The following is a 17,363-nucleotide window of genomic DNA, read 5'->3' as shown; positions in this document are numbered from 1 at the left end:
AAAAACATTTGTCAAGTCAACAAGCTGTTGAGAAAAATTAATAATATTGGCGGCAATTTATTAAATAAGTAAATGGAAAAATTTATTTGTTTATAAATATTTATCTTTTTTTTTAAGAAATATTCATTACTTTCAGAAAAGGCTGAAAAAGAAAACTAGCCCCCTGAACACAATGGTGTAGCTGTGGCTGTAGCTTGTAGCGCAAGTTGAATAATTCTCAACTTTTTGATCAGATGCTGCCAACTTTTGTTGTTGTTTCCCTTAGTAAAATTTTGGCAGTACTACAAGCTACAGCCACAACTACACCATTGTTTTGAGTCAGTCTATCGTCGTACTTCAAGATAGATGAACATTTTTTTTTATTTAATTTTGGCCTCCTTGCTTGGGCTCCATTTTTTAACTTTTACAACCAAAATAAAAATATATGAAGGTATGTAGGTATTTTGTAGTTATATTTTTGTTCATTATTACATTACGTGCAAAAAATGTCACTTCAATTATGTAATTTTGACAACAAATGTAATAGATTTGGTAATAGAAGCACAATTAGTTAAACGCGTGTTTATTTTGATTATAAGTATACACCCAATTTAACGCGAAGGTAAAATTAAACCCGACGATACTTAAACGTGTGTTTAGCGATTCATTAATGGTAAGGCCCAATGAGTTTTAAGAATGAAAAATTGCAGCAGCAAAATTTCATTTAGAGGTGGTAGACTACTCATGAGTGGAAATCTAGTACTACCATATTCACTTCCTATCTACTTTGGCATAAGTAGTTGGTAGTACTAAATCTACTAATCATTAAACTAGGATTACACGGTCAACGAAATCGTTCAACGCATTGACTCTCTGACGTCATCAAAAACATTATATTCATTCCGTCAAAAGCGCCATAGGTAAATCTCAAAACCCAAAATTGTGTGTCAACGCGAGTGTCATGGTACCCGTCAATGATTTGTGGACAACCACACGACATGACACCCATAATTTTTACCAATTGCGTTGACCGTGAAATCCTGCTTTAGTCCCCTTCCTTTGGAGGTGGTAGTTTATTCATGAGTAGATGATCTAGTACATTTACTACTAGAACTTCCCATGCTCCTTTGCCCGAGTAGATACAAATTGCAATGATTTGGTTGAAAGTGCGTTCCATTGAAAATCGCTAGTGATCTACTAGTAAAAGATTAACTCATGACTATTCTACCACTTTCAAAGGAACGCGCTATGGATATCATAGAAGTCTACTACATAGAAGTCTACTACATTTTAAGTTTTCGTATTGTAGTAGATTATTGCGAAGTATCCTCAAAATTTCCCCTTATGGCGCTCGTTGAACTGATATGGCCCAGCTTAAATTTATAGTTTTGTAGCTCTTTTCAAAGTTATAAAACTCCTTAAAAAGTGGAGACATTTATGTAATTCAGAAAAGAAGAAAAGGGTTTATGTGTGTCGTGCTACATATACGCAATAATTAACGGTCTCGCCTGGGCTTCTATACACATTTTTCGTGCAAATTCATTCTCAAAGTGTTTGGCCTTTTAAAATTGTCTTTATAAGGTCAACTTATATAACCCTTATTAACCCTTTCAATGCGATAAAAGTCGATCGAATGGATAAATATCTGTTTTGGTACCTATTGTGTATCTCTTTGGACAAAGATATTTGCTATTGTGAATAAATTATGAACTTGAATTGAGTCTTTAGCAAAATGTTAAACGAAAAAGATCGAACCATAAAACAAAAAATATCGCTCACAATAAAGATTGAAAATCTCTAAATTCATTTTCGATGATCGACTATCGACAAAAGTCGTCTAACGATAGAGATTCACTATACCAAAATTCATTTTCGATGATCGACTATTGACAAAACTCGTCTATCGATAGACAAACGACACTTGCAATAAGGGCCATCTTTTCTTTTTTTAAATGAAACCACAAAATCATACAATAGCAAACAAACATACATATTTTTTTAAAGATATTGATTTCATAAAACAACACATTTAAGGGTTAAACGATTTTTTCTGTCCCTCAGCTTGCTAAATGTGAACAAAAGATCGGTAGACTTAATATGTCGTCATTGTCATACATCATAAAAAAGCTCTCTACATGTCTGTTTTGTTTGTGCTAAATATTTGGTAAAATTTCTTGCGTCATGGATTCACCACAAAAAATAGATAAATTCTCTTAAAATGCTTTTAATATCTAGCATAACTTACGAGTATGCTTCATAGAAAGAACTATAAACCAAACAGAAAAACCATTAAGTAAAGCCGAATTCGCCATATTTAAACAGTTTTCTATGACATCGTCGACGTCCATTTATCGTTATACTACGAATAGAATGTCGTCAACATAGTTCTCAAATTTCAGTATTCTCCCGCACAGCTGTTTGATATGACTCATCATCAAAAAATCCCCCCTTAAAAATGTTTTTTTTTTTTTTCTTTTGTAATGCAGCCGTAGTGGAGTCATAAATTCATTGTTTGAATATCGTATCAAAGACATGGATGTGTTTTTTGTTTCTATATACATTTATAAGGAACAAGGATATATCCGTTTAATATGTATATATCTAGGAACACGGTTCCATGGAGGATACTAACTGTTCATGTTTATGTGTAGACTGAAGAACTAAACGACATCGACACATACCGAATGCGGTACTTCTGTTGCCGACATTCAAAACTTTTCCATATACACAAACCTACAAGGATATCACGTTTATAGAAATGGTACCTACATATACTGTATAATACCATACCTACCCATCCTTGATATTTGGCCATTAAATAAAAGCAAGAATAGGCATCCCCCGAAGTGAATATAAAATCGATAAAACAAACCCTAAGGAGATTTTCTTGTTTTCCACTCCTGTGTGAAAAAGAAAACGATTTAAGTGAGTTAAACAAAGGCAAAAAAGGAGCAAAGAAAAAAAAAACTTTAGTCTGGTGTATAATAAAATTTTCTGGTCTATAAGAATGAATGCAGATTGGCACTGAATGTAATGTTTGTTTATTTCCAATTTTGCCGACACGGCATATGCAACTGAACCTTAAATTTTTTTCTTTTACTTTGTAATAATGTTTTTTTTCTATTGATTTTCATTTCGGTAAGGACATTTTCGCTTTCATGAATGAGATTGAAAAGTTTGCCATTCAAATGTTTTAAAGATTAATTTTGTCTGTGTGTTTTTTTTTTTATTATTCATAAAGCCATGTTCACACTCTGCCACCCACCCATAAATTAAAGATGGTGTATAATGTTACTGTTAAAAGTTTAGAAATTATTTTTTTTTTTTTCTGAAACATTAAGGGAAAATTAATTTATCATCAGTTGTTTTTGAAACAATTTAAATGAAAATTTAATGTTTTCATTCCAACATTTTCAGCGAAAGAAAAATGGGTTTACAAGAAAAAGAGAAGAATGTTAAGAACGTAAAATTTATTTTCATATGATTGAAATGTATTGAATTATGTTAGACTTGCTAAAAGGCAAATATAATGGCAAATCATTTTTGAACAAATAGTCCAATGCATTTATGATGTTCATATATGGGCGACCCTGCAGTTTGTACCAGCACCAAATTTTTTTTACTCATTCGATAGAGCATTGCCTGAATATCATTACCCTGATTTTTCGCACTCGCGAAATTCACCTTTCGGCCGCCATCTTGGATTTTAGTTTTTTTTGTATATCTCGATTTCTATTTATCCTACATAAAAGTTGTGTATACAAGAAACGTAGGAAATTAAATTTCGCGCCTTTTATGTTCAGAACAATTTTTCGATGTTCTGAATATTAAAAAAATTACAAGCCAACAAAGTAAAAAAAAAGAAAAAAGTGACTATTTTAAAGTTTTCAGCACTTTTTATCATAATTATGAAAAAACGTATCGAATAAAGATTATTCGCCTTAAAATTCTCTACAACTCTGCTATACAACTTTTTTTGTATCGCTATAATTAATAAAGTTATTAATACTTTTTTTATTAAAAAAAATACCCCTTTTTACGAAATGAAGAGACTTAAATATAACAAAATTGCAGGTCCTAAATTTTCTCTTGTAACATAAAGCTATAAAATACTCTTTAATCATTTAAAATTCAAGATTTGGTAAAAAAAAAATTAAGAAAAAAGTAAAGATAAAAAACACAAACAAAAAAGAGCATTTTTAACAAAAAAAAGTATTAATAACTTTTGTATTTATAGCGATAGAAAAAAAAATGTATAGCAGAGTTGTAGAGAATTTTAAGGTGAATAATCGGTACGTTTTTTCATAATTATGATAAAAAGTGCTGAAAACTTTAAAATAGTCACTTTTTTCTGTGTTTTTTACTTTGTTGGCTTGTAACTTTTTTAATATTCAGAACATCGAAAAATTGTTCTGAACATAAAAGGCGCGAAATTTAATTTCCTACGTTTCTTGTATACACAACTTTTATGTAGGATAAATAGAAATCGAGATATTCAACAAAAACTAAAATCCAAGATGGCGGCCGAAAGTTGAATTTCGCGAGTGCGAAAAATCAGGGTAATGATATTCAGGCAATGTTCTATCGAATGAGCAAAAAAAAATTTGGTGGTGGTACAAACTGCTGGGTCAAATTATAAATGCACTGGACTAAAAGAAAACATGAAAGGTCCATTGATCGAAACTTGAGGAACCCCACTGAAACCAATTTTTTTTAGATCGATCTCTACACTGAAAAGTCAGTAAACCGCTTACTTTCATCTTTTTATTTCAACCTATTGTTCACTTTTGAAAAAAAAAAAAAACTTAAAAAAGGAATTTAAGTTTTAAAAGACCAAAACTCAAATATAATCTGACATTTTATATTTTGACAACTAATGAAGTGGGCCATATTACACACACTGTACTTTTTTCTATTTAGTTTAATTTTCAGTACCTCATAAATCATTTTTAAATAGTGCTATCAAAAATGCTAAGAAAATATTTAACACTTCTTAATTTAAGAAAGTAAATCCGTATATCTGCCAAATCCATCACTGTTTTGAACGTACAATGGTGAGCCATATTACCCACTAACGTGGGCCGCATTTTCCACACTACTCTATTGACAGATCTGAGAATATTATCAGATCTAATTAAAGCCTGAACTAACTTCTTCTTTAATTTCGATCAATAGATCTCAGACAACAATCTCTATTTTAATGAAATTTGAGATTAATTAAAAAAGCAAACAATTTATACGATAAAGTGAGAAAATAAATAACGAATAAAAACACATGACAATTTATTATTCGTGTAAGTCCACCATAAGAAACCTGCTAATGGAATGAACAATTAAAGAACTCTTTTTTTTTGCCTTTTGTCTATGAAATGTTGGTGTGATTTAATTATGTACATGACCAACATACTTATAAATCATCTAGATAAAATGCCTAATTGATCTCTATTCCAGATTCCACTTTCTCACAGACTAATTAATCAATTTGATTGAACTCTTTTTCAATTTACTTGGAAACGGTTTCTTTACATCTTCCTTCTTATGTATACGTAGTAGTATACATAAATATACTTTCCAACTTCTTGATTGCAAATATCCGCACACAGTACAATAATTATTCTTAATTCTTAAATAAGCATTATAAATCCCACGGAATTTGATTCAGGTCACTTTATAGTTCATTGTTCTTATATGTAAATTATTATTTAAGTAAAAGTCAACCACTCCCTTTCAACAAAGACAATTAGAAACAATCTATCTAGAACGAAGCATCATCATCTTATCTTTGTATATCTGTATCTTATAGAATGAATCACAAATTATATAAAATGAAATATCGTTACCATTAGGAACTTGTTTAAAGATGAATTTTTCACTCTTTTTTTATGCCTTCTTGTTTCTTGTAATCAATCCTTGGCTCGTCAGAGTGATTATTATGATGAAGCGTAACAGCAAAATCAATTAGAAGCACTAACATAATTAAGGTGACTAAACACAATGGGGTAAAATTGTGTTCAATTGTCTAGGGTTTGTCATGTGATATACCCATTCTGCTATCTAAGTGAATGGAATGATTCAATTTTCCTAGTAAATTGGAAGTAGACCAAATAAATCGAATTAAAACCAGGTTCCTAAATCCCTTTCATTCCCAAAACCCCTTAAAATATTTCACTCTCTCAATCTCGATCACAATCCTCCCAAAATGTATTTATTAATATTTAAGATTCTTGTAACCAAGTTCTTTATTAAACAAAATCCTCTTTTTTTTTGTTTCTTCCAGATACCGATGGGTTAAGAACGGCAAAAAATTTGACTGGCAAGCTTATGACAATCGTATGCTGCAACAACCGGGTCGTGGTACAATCGTTATCACCGCACCCAAAGATGAAGATATGGGTCAATATCAGTGTTTTGCTGAGAACGAATTCGGAACTGCCACCTCGAATTCGGTATTTGTCCGCAAAGCCGATTTGAATGCCTTCAAAGATGAACCCGTTAAGACAACAGTAGCCAATGAAGGTGAACCCTTCTCATTGCAATGTCAACCTCCAGATGGTTGGCCAAAACCAATAGTTAATTGGTTGATCCAACAATCCGATGGTTCAATCAAAAGTATCAATAACTCCCGCATGACATTGGATCCCGAGGGTACTCTGTGGTTCTCCAATGTGACACGTGAAGATGCCTCCGGAGACTTTTTCTATGCTTGCTCAGCAACTTCGGTATTCCGTAGTGAATACAAAGTTGGTAACCGAGTGTTGTTGGAAGTGAAACAAACTGGAATCAGCTCATCACAAAATAAACATGAACCCGTGAGACAGTATGTTACTCGTAAAGATGAAGTTGCAACGCGTGGCAAAAAATTAGAAATGTATTGTATATATGGCGGGACGCCCCTCCCGCAAACGGTGTGGATGAAAAACGGGCAGCCTATACATTGGAGCGATCGAATAACACAAGGGCATTATGGAAAGTCATTGGTCATACGACATGTTGCGTTCGAAGATGCTGGATCATACACATGTGATGTATCAAACGGAGTTGGAAATGCTCAGTCATATTCGATAAACTTGCAAGTCTTGGCAACTCCATACTTTACAGTGGAACCAGAGATCCAAAATGCCGCTGAAGACGAAACAGTTGAATTTAAGTGCGAAGCCGCTGGTAATCCAGAACCAAGCATTCATTGGATTCACAATGGTAAACCTATTGCCGAAGCTCCACCAAATCCTCGTCGTATCGTTCAAAATAACAGAATCATTATTCGTGATCTAGTGAAGGGTGATACTGGTAATTACGGTTGTAACGCCACCAACTCCTGGGGTTATGTGTACAAAGATGTCTACGTCAATGTTCTTGCCCTGCCCCCAGAGATCCAAGAAGCACCACGAAAAGAAGCCACTGTTGATGGAAAGAATGTTACAATGAGATGTCGTGTGTTCGGTGCCCCCAAACCAAAGGTTAAGTGGATGCGAAATGGTCTAGAACTGACTGGTGGACGATATGTTATTCAAACTAACGGTGATCTTCATATATCTGAAATCGGATTTGGTGATGATGGTCCATACACTTGTCATGCTGCTAACAAATTTGGAAGCAAATCAGCCAATGGAAGTTTAGTAGTCAAGGAACACACCCGAATTACCCAAGAACCACAGAACTATGAAGTCGCTGCAGGACAATCAGCTACCTTCCGTTGTAATGAAGCCCATGACGAGACACTTACGCTAGAAATCGAATGGTGGAAAGATGGTCAACCCATTGATTTTGAAAACCAAGTACGATTTGTAAAAACGACTGACAACTCTTTAACTATTTCTAAGACTATGGAACTTGATTCGGGAGAATATACTTGTGTAGCCCGTACTGAACTTGATGAAGCCAGTGCTAGAGCGAATTTAATCGTCCAAGATGTACCAAATCCTCCCAGTCTGGTTGGTATTAATTGTAAAGCCAGAGAAGCTGAAATTAACTGGAAACCTCAAGGAGACAATCGTTCACCAATTTTGCACTATACCATACAATACAATACATCCTTTACTCCGCAAACATGGGATGCTGCTTTTGAGAAAGTTCCATCAACCGATTTCAGTTATACAATTCCAATGACCCCATGGGCCAACTATACTTTCCGAGTTATTGCTTTCAATAAAATTGGACCATCTACTCCTTCGGAACACAGTGATTCCTGTACCACACAACCAGATGTGCCATACAAGAATCCCGACAACGTCGAAGGTCAAGGAACCGAACCAAACAATTTAGTTATCACTTGGACCCCTATGCCCGAGATCGAACACAATGCACCAAACTTCCAATACCGTGTTTCATGGAAGAGAGATATTCCAGCTGCAAGCTGGGAAAATAAAGATATCTTCGACTGGCATCAAAACAGTTTGGTGGTCAATGATCAACCAACATTTGTTAAATATCTCATTAAGGTCATTGCAATCAATCAAAAGGGTGAATCTAATGTTGCTGCTGTAGAAGTAACTGGTTATTCAGGAGAAGATCGACCATTAGAGGCACCAACGAATTTCTCAATGATTCAGGTTACAAGTAGTACATCAGCTATTCTAGGCTGGAATCCAGTCAATCCTGAATCAATACGTGGCCACTTCAAGGGTTACAAAATTCAAACATGGACCGATGAAGAAGGCGAAGAATCTCTACAAGAAATCCATGTCAAAGGTGATTCTAATCAAGCATTAGTCACGCAATTCAAACCAGATGCAAAGAATTTCGCTCGCGTCTTGGCATACAATTCACGGTATAATGGTCCACCCAGTGCAGTTATTGATTTCAATACACCCGAAGGTGTACCCTCACCAATTGAGAGTCTAGAAGCTTATCCTCTAGGTTCGTCAGCTTTCTTGTTGTCATGGAAGAAACCATTAAGTCCTAATGGCAAGCTTACCGGTTACAAAATCTACTACGAAGATCCTAAGAATAGTGCAATAGAACGACAGGAACGACTTCCAAGTATCAAGGATCCTCGCATTACAAGAGCCAAATTGGCTGGACTTAAACCAAACACTAAATATAGGATAACAATTACTGCCACAACGAAGATGGGTGAAGGCAAAGAGTAAGATTTCAATTTAACAATTTGTTTCTTTTGATTAATTATTTATTTGTTACTTTTCAGAAACTTCGTTGAAAAGAGAACATTACCAGGAGGTGTTTTGGAACCATCTGTTCCAAGCTTTAGCTGGGAACAAATGCCATCTGATAATGGTTTTGCGAGATTCAAAATTTTATGGCAGCCACCAGTTGATGGAGGTCATCCAGGAACACACTTCTTCACAAAATACAGGTTAGTGATTGTGATCATTAAAAAATACTTCTATAAAATTCACATTTTCTATTCTTCACTTTAAGGGTTGTGGGAGATAATGAATGGCAACAAACTACTGAAGAACTAGGCGACGATTTCCAAATTGTTCGTGGCCTAGATCCAGATACAGTATACGAATTCCGAGTGGTTTCAGTTGATGGGCATTTCATGAAAGAAAGTGAATCGAAACAAATCGATACAAATGGCGTTGATGGACCAATTGTGGTGCCAAATGAGAATGTTGCCAATGCTGGATGGTTCATTGGAATGATGTTGGCATTGGCCATCATCATCATACTTTTCATAATTATTTGCATCATTCGAAGAAATCGTGGTGGAAAGTATGATGTTCATGACCGAGAATTGGCCAATGGGCGTCGTGATTATCCCGATGAAGGTGGTTTCCATGAATATTCCCAACCGTAAGAACTGTTCATCCATAAATTACATTATGAATATAAATTGAAATTGTATTTTTGTTTCAACAGCTTGGATAACAAGAGTGCGGGTAGACAATCAGTGAGTTCGGCGAATAAGCCAGGTGGTGTCGAAAGCGACACGGATTCAATGGCTGAATATGGTGATGGGGATACAGGTGAGTTTTGATATTAAAAAGTTGATACGAAAAAATGCACTTGTAATATTACTATATTGTGTTATGTCAAAAAAAACAACAACAAATTACATATTACATTTTTATGTTTGATTATGTGTTATGGAAATGAGGTCGCAAAATTCAAAGTGCAGTCAAAATTTAATGCAGTGACACAGGTAAATGTTAATAATTCGCTTAAACACACGATACGCTGCAATAATTTAAATTAAAAAAATTAATCAATAATTGACGGCGTTAAGGTTTTGTTTCCATTTTGTTTCTAATACTGTTCCTACTACATAAACTGCTAATATGCAATACAAAAATTAAGAAAAAATCACTTCCAAATCTTTTATATTTTAGCTAAGTACTTTGAAAATTAAGTACATGTCCAGATTGAACATAGAAATATTCAAAATCCAAAATTAAGCTTTCAAGGTGATAAAAATTATCCATAAATAAATAACCTTTATTACGCTATTAAATAATTATGTTAACTTTGTTTTGTGTGGTGTTTGGAATTTTTATAAAACAAAATTGTGCGTTAATTTCGATTTGAGAGAAATTATACTAACTAACATGCTCCCCATTTTTAGAATCATAACACACATCTCTTGCTGAAAAATTTTTACTTGATACATCTTGAATACAAAAATTTAAATACCAAAAATAAGAGCAATTTTATTGTTAAAGTGGTTTCCTATTAAAATATTTATTTGTGGTAATATTTTACAAAATCATAACTATTGCTTAAACGGGGTTGAAAAGACCATTACCATTCCATTCTATATGATCTTCACGCTTTTGCTTTGGTCGCATCATGTGCGCATTGAGCTTTACCTAAGTTTTTTTTTAAACCAATAAAAACCATTTCCCAGTCACATTGGGTGTGTTTTTTATTAGGACCAGGCTAAACTGGACAAAAAAACGCAGTCGAGACTAAGCAATTTACATGTAAAATGCTGTTGATTTTTGTGGCTGTTGATTTCGGAACATTCAATATGCAGTGCTGCCAAGATTTCCGGCTAAGCCCGATGCGTTTTTTTGTACAGTTAAGCCCAATCGTAATAAAAAACACTTCTTTTGTTTTTATTGTGGAAAGTTTCGGTATAATAGTTTTTAATTAGTATTTTCATTTTTTTGAGGTGCTGATGAGAAATCCGAAATTTTCCAGCACACATTTTTCATGAAAAACATGAGAAATAACCGAAAAAATCCAGGAAATTGTTTATTTCTCGATATGGTGTATAGCTTAAAAAGTGAGCTCTTTATAAAAAAAATTACCACTTTCAATGAAAAGAATGTTGAAAAATCCATAAAATCAGCAATCTTTGAATGCAAAAATATCTATGAAAAAATATGGCGATTTTTATGAACTTTTTTGAGCCAAAAAAAATCTCTTTAATACGCCATTCAAAAAATTGCATTCTTTTGTCAGTTTCTCACCCTTGAATTTTTTTTTCGAAAATAAAAAAATTAGATTTTATATATAAGCCTGTTCACGTGTTCACTGTAAACTAATATCTGTAAATCAATTTTTTTTTCGAGACTTTGATCCGAAAATATCTGCTTCCGAATGTAACCCGACCTCCAAGAAACGTTTGAAAGGCCTAGAGTTTAAAGAGACCTTTCTTTTGATGTCTCACAGTTTTTAGGAAAGGGAATTAGATTTTTTTCGCAAATCAAAAAAAAAAAAAATATTTCGCTTGCAAATAATTCCACAACCCGACCCCCAAAAAACTAGGCTTTCAGTTATTTTAAAACAGAGCTAAAAAAAACCTCCACTCGATGCATTTGGAGTAAATTTATGAAAATACGTTTTTTTAGGGACATTTAATATATTTCCTACATATTTTTTTTTTTTTTTTTTCGAAAATAAAAAAAAATTAATTTGTAATTTTTTTTAACTGAATGTTCACTGTTCACCCATATCTGTAAACCAGAACTTGTTTCGAGACTTTGATCCGAACATATCTGCTTCCGAAAAATGTAAAAAAAATGTGTATTTATATTGCAAATAATTCAGCTCGAATAGAGCCTAAAGAAACCTTTCATTTGATGTCTCATTCGATGGATTTGGAGGAAATGTTCACTACATGAAGTGATATGAAATGAATTCTTAACTCATGGCAAGCCTGGCCTCAATGCAGAAATTATATTACCCACTACAAAATCTTAGCTTGGTTCACTTTTTGGTTTAGCAAATTAAGGCCCCTCATATAAAATCACAGTAAAACAACTACAACAAAATTTGCATTCCCCCTTTTGTAACCTTTATAACTAATAAATTTTAATTTTTTATGATGTTTTGCCTTACAAATTTTGAACAGAAAGTTCTTCTACAAATTTTCAAATTTGGTCTTTTCTCAGACTCCTATATGTATAAAATTTCAACTGACCAATGAAATAATGATCATGGGAAAATGGTCAATGAAGGTCATTATTTTCAAATTTTTATGATTTTCAAATCATAGTCACTATACCGTACTTGCAACATTTTTTCTAAATAAATTCAAATTTAGATTTATTGAGACTTATTTTTTATTACAATAAAGTACCTACTTATGTTTAAAATACATAGTATTTTTTTTTAAATAAACTGACTTAGAATTGGTCTAGTTTTAACATTTGAATATTTTAATTAATAGACTTGTTAATTCTATAATATGTTATGGTAAGAAACTTATAAAGTAAAAGGAACAATTTCAGTGCTGCTTAAAATCACTTACATAATTTACAAAATGTGTTTTTTCTAAATAATTAAACTTTTAATTGCGCTTATTTTTTTTCTGACCACAGAATGAAAACAGTAGGTCTGAGATTTTTTATTAAATTCAAGCAGTCACTGTGGCGTATGCGTAACATTTTTGTCTATAGAAAAACTTAACGTCAATAATTTCTTCGTTGAACACACCAACAGCAACAGTGTCTATGAACATTCTCGAATAAGTTTGAAACGGTGTCGCACTCCTCTAAACCAAACATTTCTGATATTAGATTGGATGCCTTACTTTGATGAGGAAACATATATATCGTTTTGAACGTTTTTTTTTTTTTTTTATTTTTCGTATTCTTCGCCTTCATATTCAAATTCGAACTTATAACTCTCTAAACTCCTTATAAATAAGAAATAAAATAAACTTTATGGGAAAAAAATCTGTGTATTATAGAAGTGTATGTGCGAACTCATTTCCATTAACACTGTCGAAACATACACACAATTTCAGCTTAAACATTTTCAGGTCTTCTTTTTCTTGTATTCTAGAATGATTTGATTTACTTTTTATTATTTGTTTTTTTTTTTTTAATTTTTTATTTAATTATAAATTTTTCTATTAGGCATGAACGAAGATGGCTCATTTATTGGCCAATACGGACGAAAGGGACTATGATGATCCTGTCAACCCTGTACTTCATATATAAATAATTTGCCTTTATTTTAAGATAAAAAAATATAAAAGAACGAAATCAAATTTTCAAAAAAAAAAATAATAATAAACCAACAGTAGTGTAAGCCGACAAAAACAAAATAATTTTGTATTTTATGATACAAGTGCTTCGAAATTGTTACCTTCTGTTTACTACATTCCGACATTGGATGTCTCGTTTTAAATCAACAACACGTCATGTTTTTCTGTTTTACTTTACAAATTATTAGAGGTAGAGTTTATGTTTGCTTTTTTTATATTTACCTATATTTAAATTTATGTTGTAATAATAATATCAAATAATATTAATTGTCTGGTGGTGGTTTTTATATGTGTTAAATATGCCTCCTAATGGTTTATGGGTTTATATTATTATAAAAGTTATTTCCCTATCTTACTAAACATTTAAAATTCTCGATATATTCTTTCTTTCTTGATAAATAAGAAACCAAATATTAAACAAATATAATTTGTTTCTATCTAGTGAAAAAGTAATTTAAAGCTAGATTTGGAAAAACAATAAATTCCCTACAAACCAAAAGAGGTGGTGGCAAAGCTTGAAATAAAATAAATTGTTTCCAAAGAGCTGTTTTTTCTCCTTTTTATTCGCGGGAAAGTTTGGTTGCAGGCAATATTTAGTACCAAATTTGTTTTAATTGTTTAAATTTTTGTATTCGAAAAAAGGACTTAAAGTTCGGTATTAATGAATACAGTCTGAAATGAAATTCTACTTTTAGATCCATTTTTAATACTGTTTTAAAGATAGCTTTAAAAAAAATCGGCTTAATTTTCAAGACATGAAGCATTCGGGGCACCTCTGAACATTGAATTATATACAAAATGGCTTGTCAACTGACATGACACCTTTTTAATGGATTCCTCTTCTTCTTCCTCTGTTGGAAGCTGTTATGATGTCGATGGAATCAATTATATCGCACGTATCTGCGTCACCCTACTGTTCCGACTGTGGGCTTTGCCGGGTTGACCTCAGATGTCGGTGGCAAGCCCTCCGGTTTTGTTTTCGCTTGTTCCAGGAGTTTTTTTTTTTTCTTCCATATCAGAACGCTTAAGATTCTATTTTCTTTTTGTATAAGGATAAGACAACAACAAAAATAATGGCCTTACAATTCCTCTTCCTTGCATGAACCACAAGGTCTAATTAATAAAAGTTTATATACAAAGTATGTACCCGTACTCAAAAAATATTGACTCGCAGTGTTATTAAATATGAAATCAATTTCAAAACTTTTTCCCAGAGTTTTAAGGTTTTGAAAAATAGTCCCGTTGAAATTGCTTGTTTTCTAATCAATTTCTCTTAACTAACTTAAAATTAAAATAACAAAAGTAACTTAACATAAGTTAAGTGAAGTGATAGTCTTTCGTCCACTTCAATAACAATTTTCCATATTAACTTTTTTTTTAAACTAACATTATTTTTCCTCTTATTTAGATCAAATTAATCAATCAAATTTTCTATGTTTTTCTTATTTTTTTATAGGACAATTTACCGAAGACGGCTCGTTTATAGGTCAGTACGTTCCAGGAAAACTTCAACCACCAGTGAGTCCTCAGCCCACCCCTCATCAGCAAGCGCCATCCACACAAGGTTCCAATGCTGTAGCTACTTATGTTTAAGTGTTCACCTCTCTTCCCTTTTACTTTCACAAACTTCCCCTATCTCTATCTCTTTTACCCACAGTAATGACAAAAAAAAAAAAAACAAACAGAAATATTTAAGAAAACAAAAATTAATATATAACATATTTTTAGCATAACTAAAAGAGAAGCCTTTTTCGTGTATAAGTTAAAACAATGTGTAATTTTATTATTTCAAACTCTTTCTAATATACAAGAATCTCATTTTATTGTTTTTCTTTTATATACATATAATTTTTTTTTACAACAAAGTCGAATATATTTATTATTTAAAACAAATTTTTTATCAGCTTAAGTTAAAATTCATTAAACAAACAAAAAAAAACAAACAGCCTTCGATTGTTTTGCCTATACATAATGGCTTGCAGCTATAAATACTAATTAATTTACTATTGTTTAAATAATATTATATAAGAAAAAAAATGTATGAAATACATTAAAAAAAAAACTAATATTTACCCAAATGCATAAAGGGTTAATGAATTACATTATTCTTTTCAAACTGATTTCTATTTTTTTTTTTATTTTGGCTGAACATAAAATTTCAATAGTTAAAAGCACACAAGTAAATTAACAAAATATAATTTTTATTATAAAATAAAAACAATGAAATAACAATTATGTGTTCAAAGAGCATAAAACAAACCAATGTTGTATTTTACCTTCTCCTATACTCATTTTTAACTATATAAATCAGTTTAGACTAAAATACAAGAGAAAAAACAGCAACAAACAAACAAATAAAAAAAAACAAAAATGAGTTGTTATACTACTTAAGAGTTAAGTTAATTTAGTTATTTTTTTAACTTGAATTATTTAGCTGTGTAAATTTTTACAGATCAAATTCTTAAACACGAGTATAAAATAATGCATAATAATAATAAATAATAATAATGATAACACAAAAAAAATAAACGTCCATAAAAAAGTATTTTGTTAAATTAAATCCAATTTTTGTAGTTTACATTATTATTACTATTAATATAAATAAACAAAAAAATATTCATGATAGAGACAAATATCATAATACACTTTTGTGAATATAGAATCTGTTTATTATTTTCTTTATTTTATTATTTTTTTTTTTTTTTTCATTAGGATTTAATAATAATTATATCGAGCAGCTTTTTAATTTGTATGTAGTAATATTTCAAATATTATTTTTTTTTTTTTAATAAAATGTTATAAGTTCAATTCAAGCGAGAATAAATTAAATCACATACTTTTGATTTTTTACATTTGTTTTATTTTTTGTATATATTTTGTTGTCATATTTATATGTAGCTATTGCAATTACAAATACATATTTAGAAAATAGAAGTCACTGAGCCACACTAAGCAAGGCGTTTTAAGCAACTACAGAGTCTTAAATATAAAAGTTTTTCAGCCCTAGTCCAGCATGCACAGTTTTGATACATAATTAATTGAAAAAAAAAAATGCTTAAATATTAGAGAAGAGCGAACGGCGTATTTCTGCACTGCCAAATATACTGCTTTTGAGTCTTATTACAAGAAACGCACTTAAGGGGGCCCTTATACAATCCCACATATTTTGTGAAGTGAGGGAGATAGTAGACTACGATTTAACTAGCCAAATAACAGTGCGGGTCGAAGTCGCACTCAAAAGCCTTTTCAAGCTAGCTCGGTGTCAACAAAAATCTCTCCAGCTAGGATAAAAGTTGCTTTCATTTTTTCCCTGGAAATAAATTCCAAGATAGGTTTCCAAGATAACAAATTTCAACTGGATTCACTATAGGACTGTACCTAATGTATTTACAATACATTACCACAAAGTTTAGAGGCTATAGATGTTTCATGGCGCTTGGACAAAACTAATAAGAAGTCTGGTGATCAGTGATGCTATGTCGCTTTATCTTCAATCGATTTTAAAAACCGGATTTGGAATATCCGTTTAAAGATTGGTAAGTTTTTGACTTTCCGAAAAACTTTTTAGCTAAAGTTACTGAGATAATTATATTTTCAAATTTATTGATCAAAATTTTTTGCAATAGGTATTCAATAAAACAAAATACAAAAAAGTTGCGATGGTTGTTAAAACGATATTTTGAATTGCCAATACCAAATTGTGGTTAATAATTACCATCGGACCAAAACAAGTTAAAAGGTATACAGCTAAACTCTGAAATAATGTATAACACGAAATTATGACGGATTTTCAACAAATGACTTAAGTTACGAAATGTCAACTTTTTAATGAATTTGTAAAGTCTAAGTTAAAACGATTCAACGCACTTGAGACTAGACGGTGAATCTAGTTTTACAGATATGCGAAAGATAAAAATGCTTAAAACTTTAAATAATTTTTTGTTGAGTCAAACATGCTAAGTAGATTCTACGATAGATACTATTT

General features: G+C 31.6%; 1 protein-coding gene across 3 annotated transcripts in view; it reads left to right on the top strand.

The window, feature by feature from the left end:
• Positions 1–16,219, top strand: part of LOC129912304 (neuroglian-like) — an 83,902-nt gene extending 67,683 nt beyond the window's left edge. Inside the window, exons 5-10 of one of the 3 annotated variants that reach the window (XM_055990517.1) lie at positions 6,257–9,064; positions 9,125–9,292; positions 9,358–9,735; positions 9,802–9,908; positions 10,040–10,084; positions 14,835–15,032. In XM_055990517.1, the coding sequence (XP_055846492.1) occupies positions 6,257–9,064; positions 9,125–9,292; positions 9,358–9,735; positions 9,802–9,908; positions 10,040–10,071 (3,493 nt within the window). In that variant the 3' untranslated portion in view covers positions 10,072–10,084; positions 14,835–15,032. Of the gene's footprint in view, positions 1–6,256; positions 9,065–9,124; positions 9,293–9,357; positions 9,736–9,801; positions 9,909–10,039; positions 10,085–13,247; positions 13,569–14,834 lie in introns of those variants that run through there. The other 2 variants (XM_055990515.1, XM_055990516.1) reach the window with 2 other exon arrangements.
• The last annotated feature ends 1,144 nt before the right edge of the window (positions 16,220–17,363 follow it).

This window comes from Episyrphus balteatus, chromosome 2, assembly GCF_945859705.1.
Source record: "Episyrphus balteatus chromosome 2, idEpiBalt1.1, whole genome shotgun sequence".
NCBI lineage: Eukaryota > Metazoa > Arthropoda > Insecta > Diptera > Syrphidae > Episyrphus > Episyrphus balteatus.
Note: the sequence above shows the minus strand (reverse complement) of the source record. Positions and strands in the feature narration are given on the sequence as shown.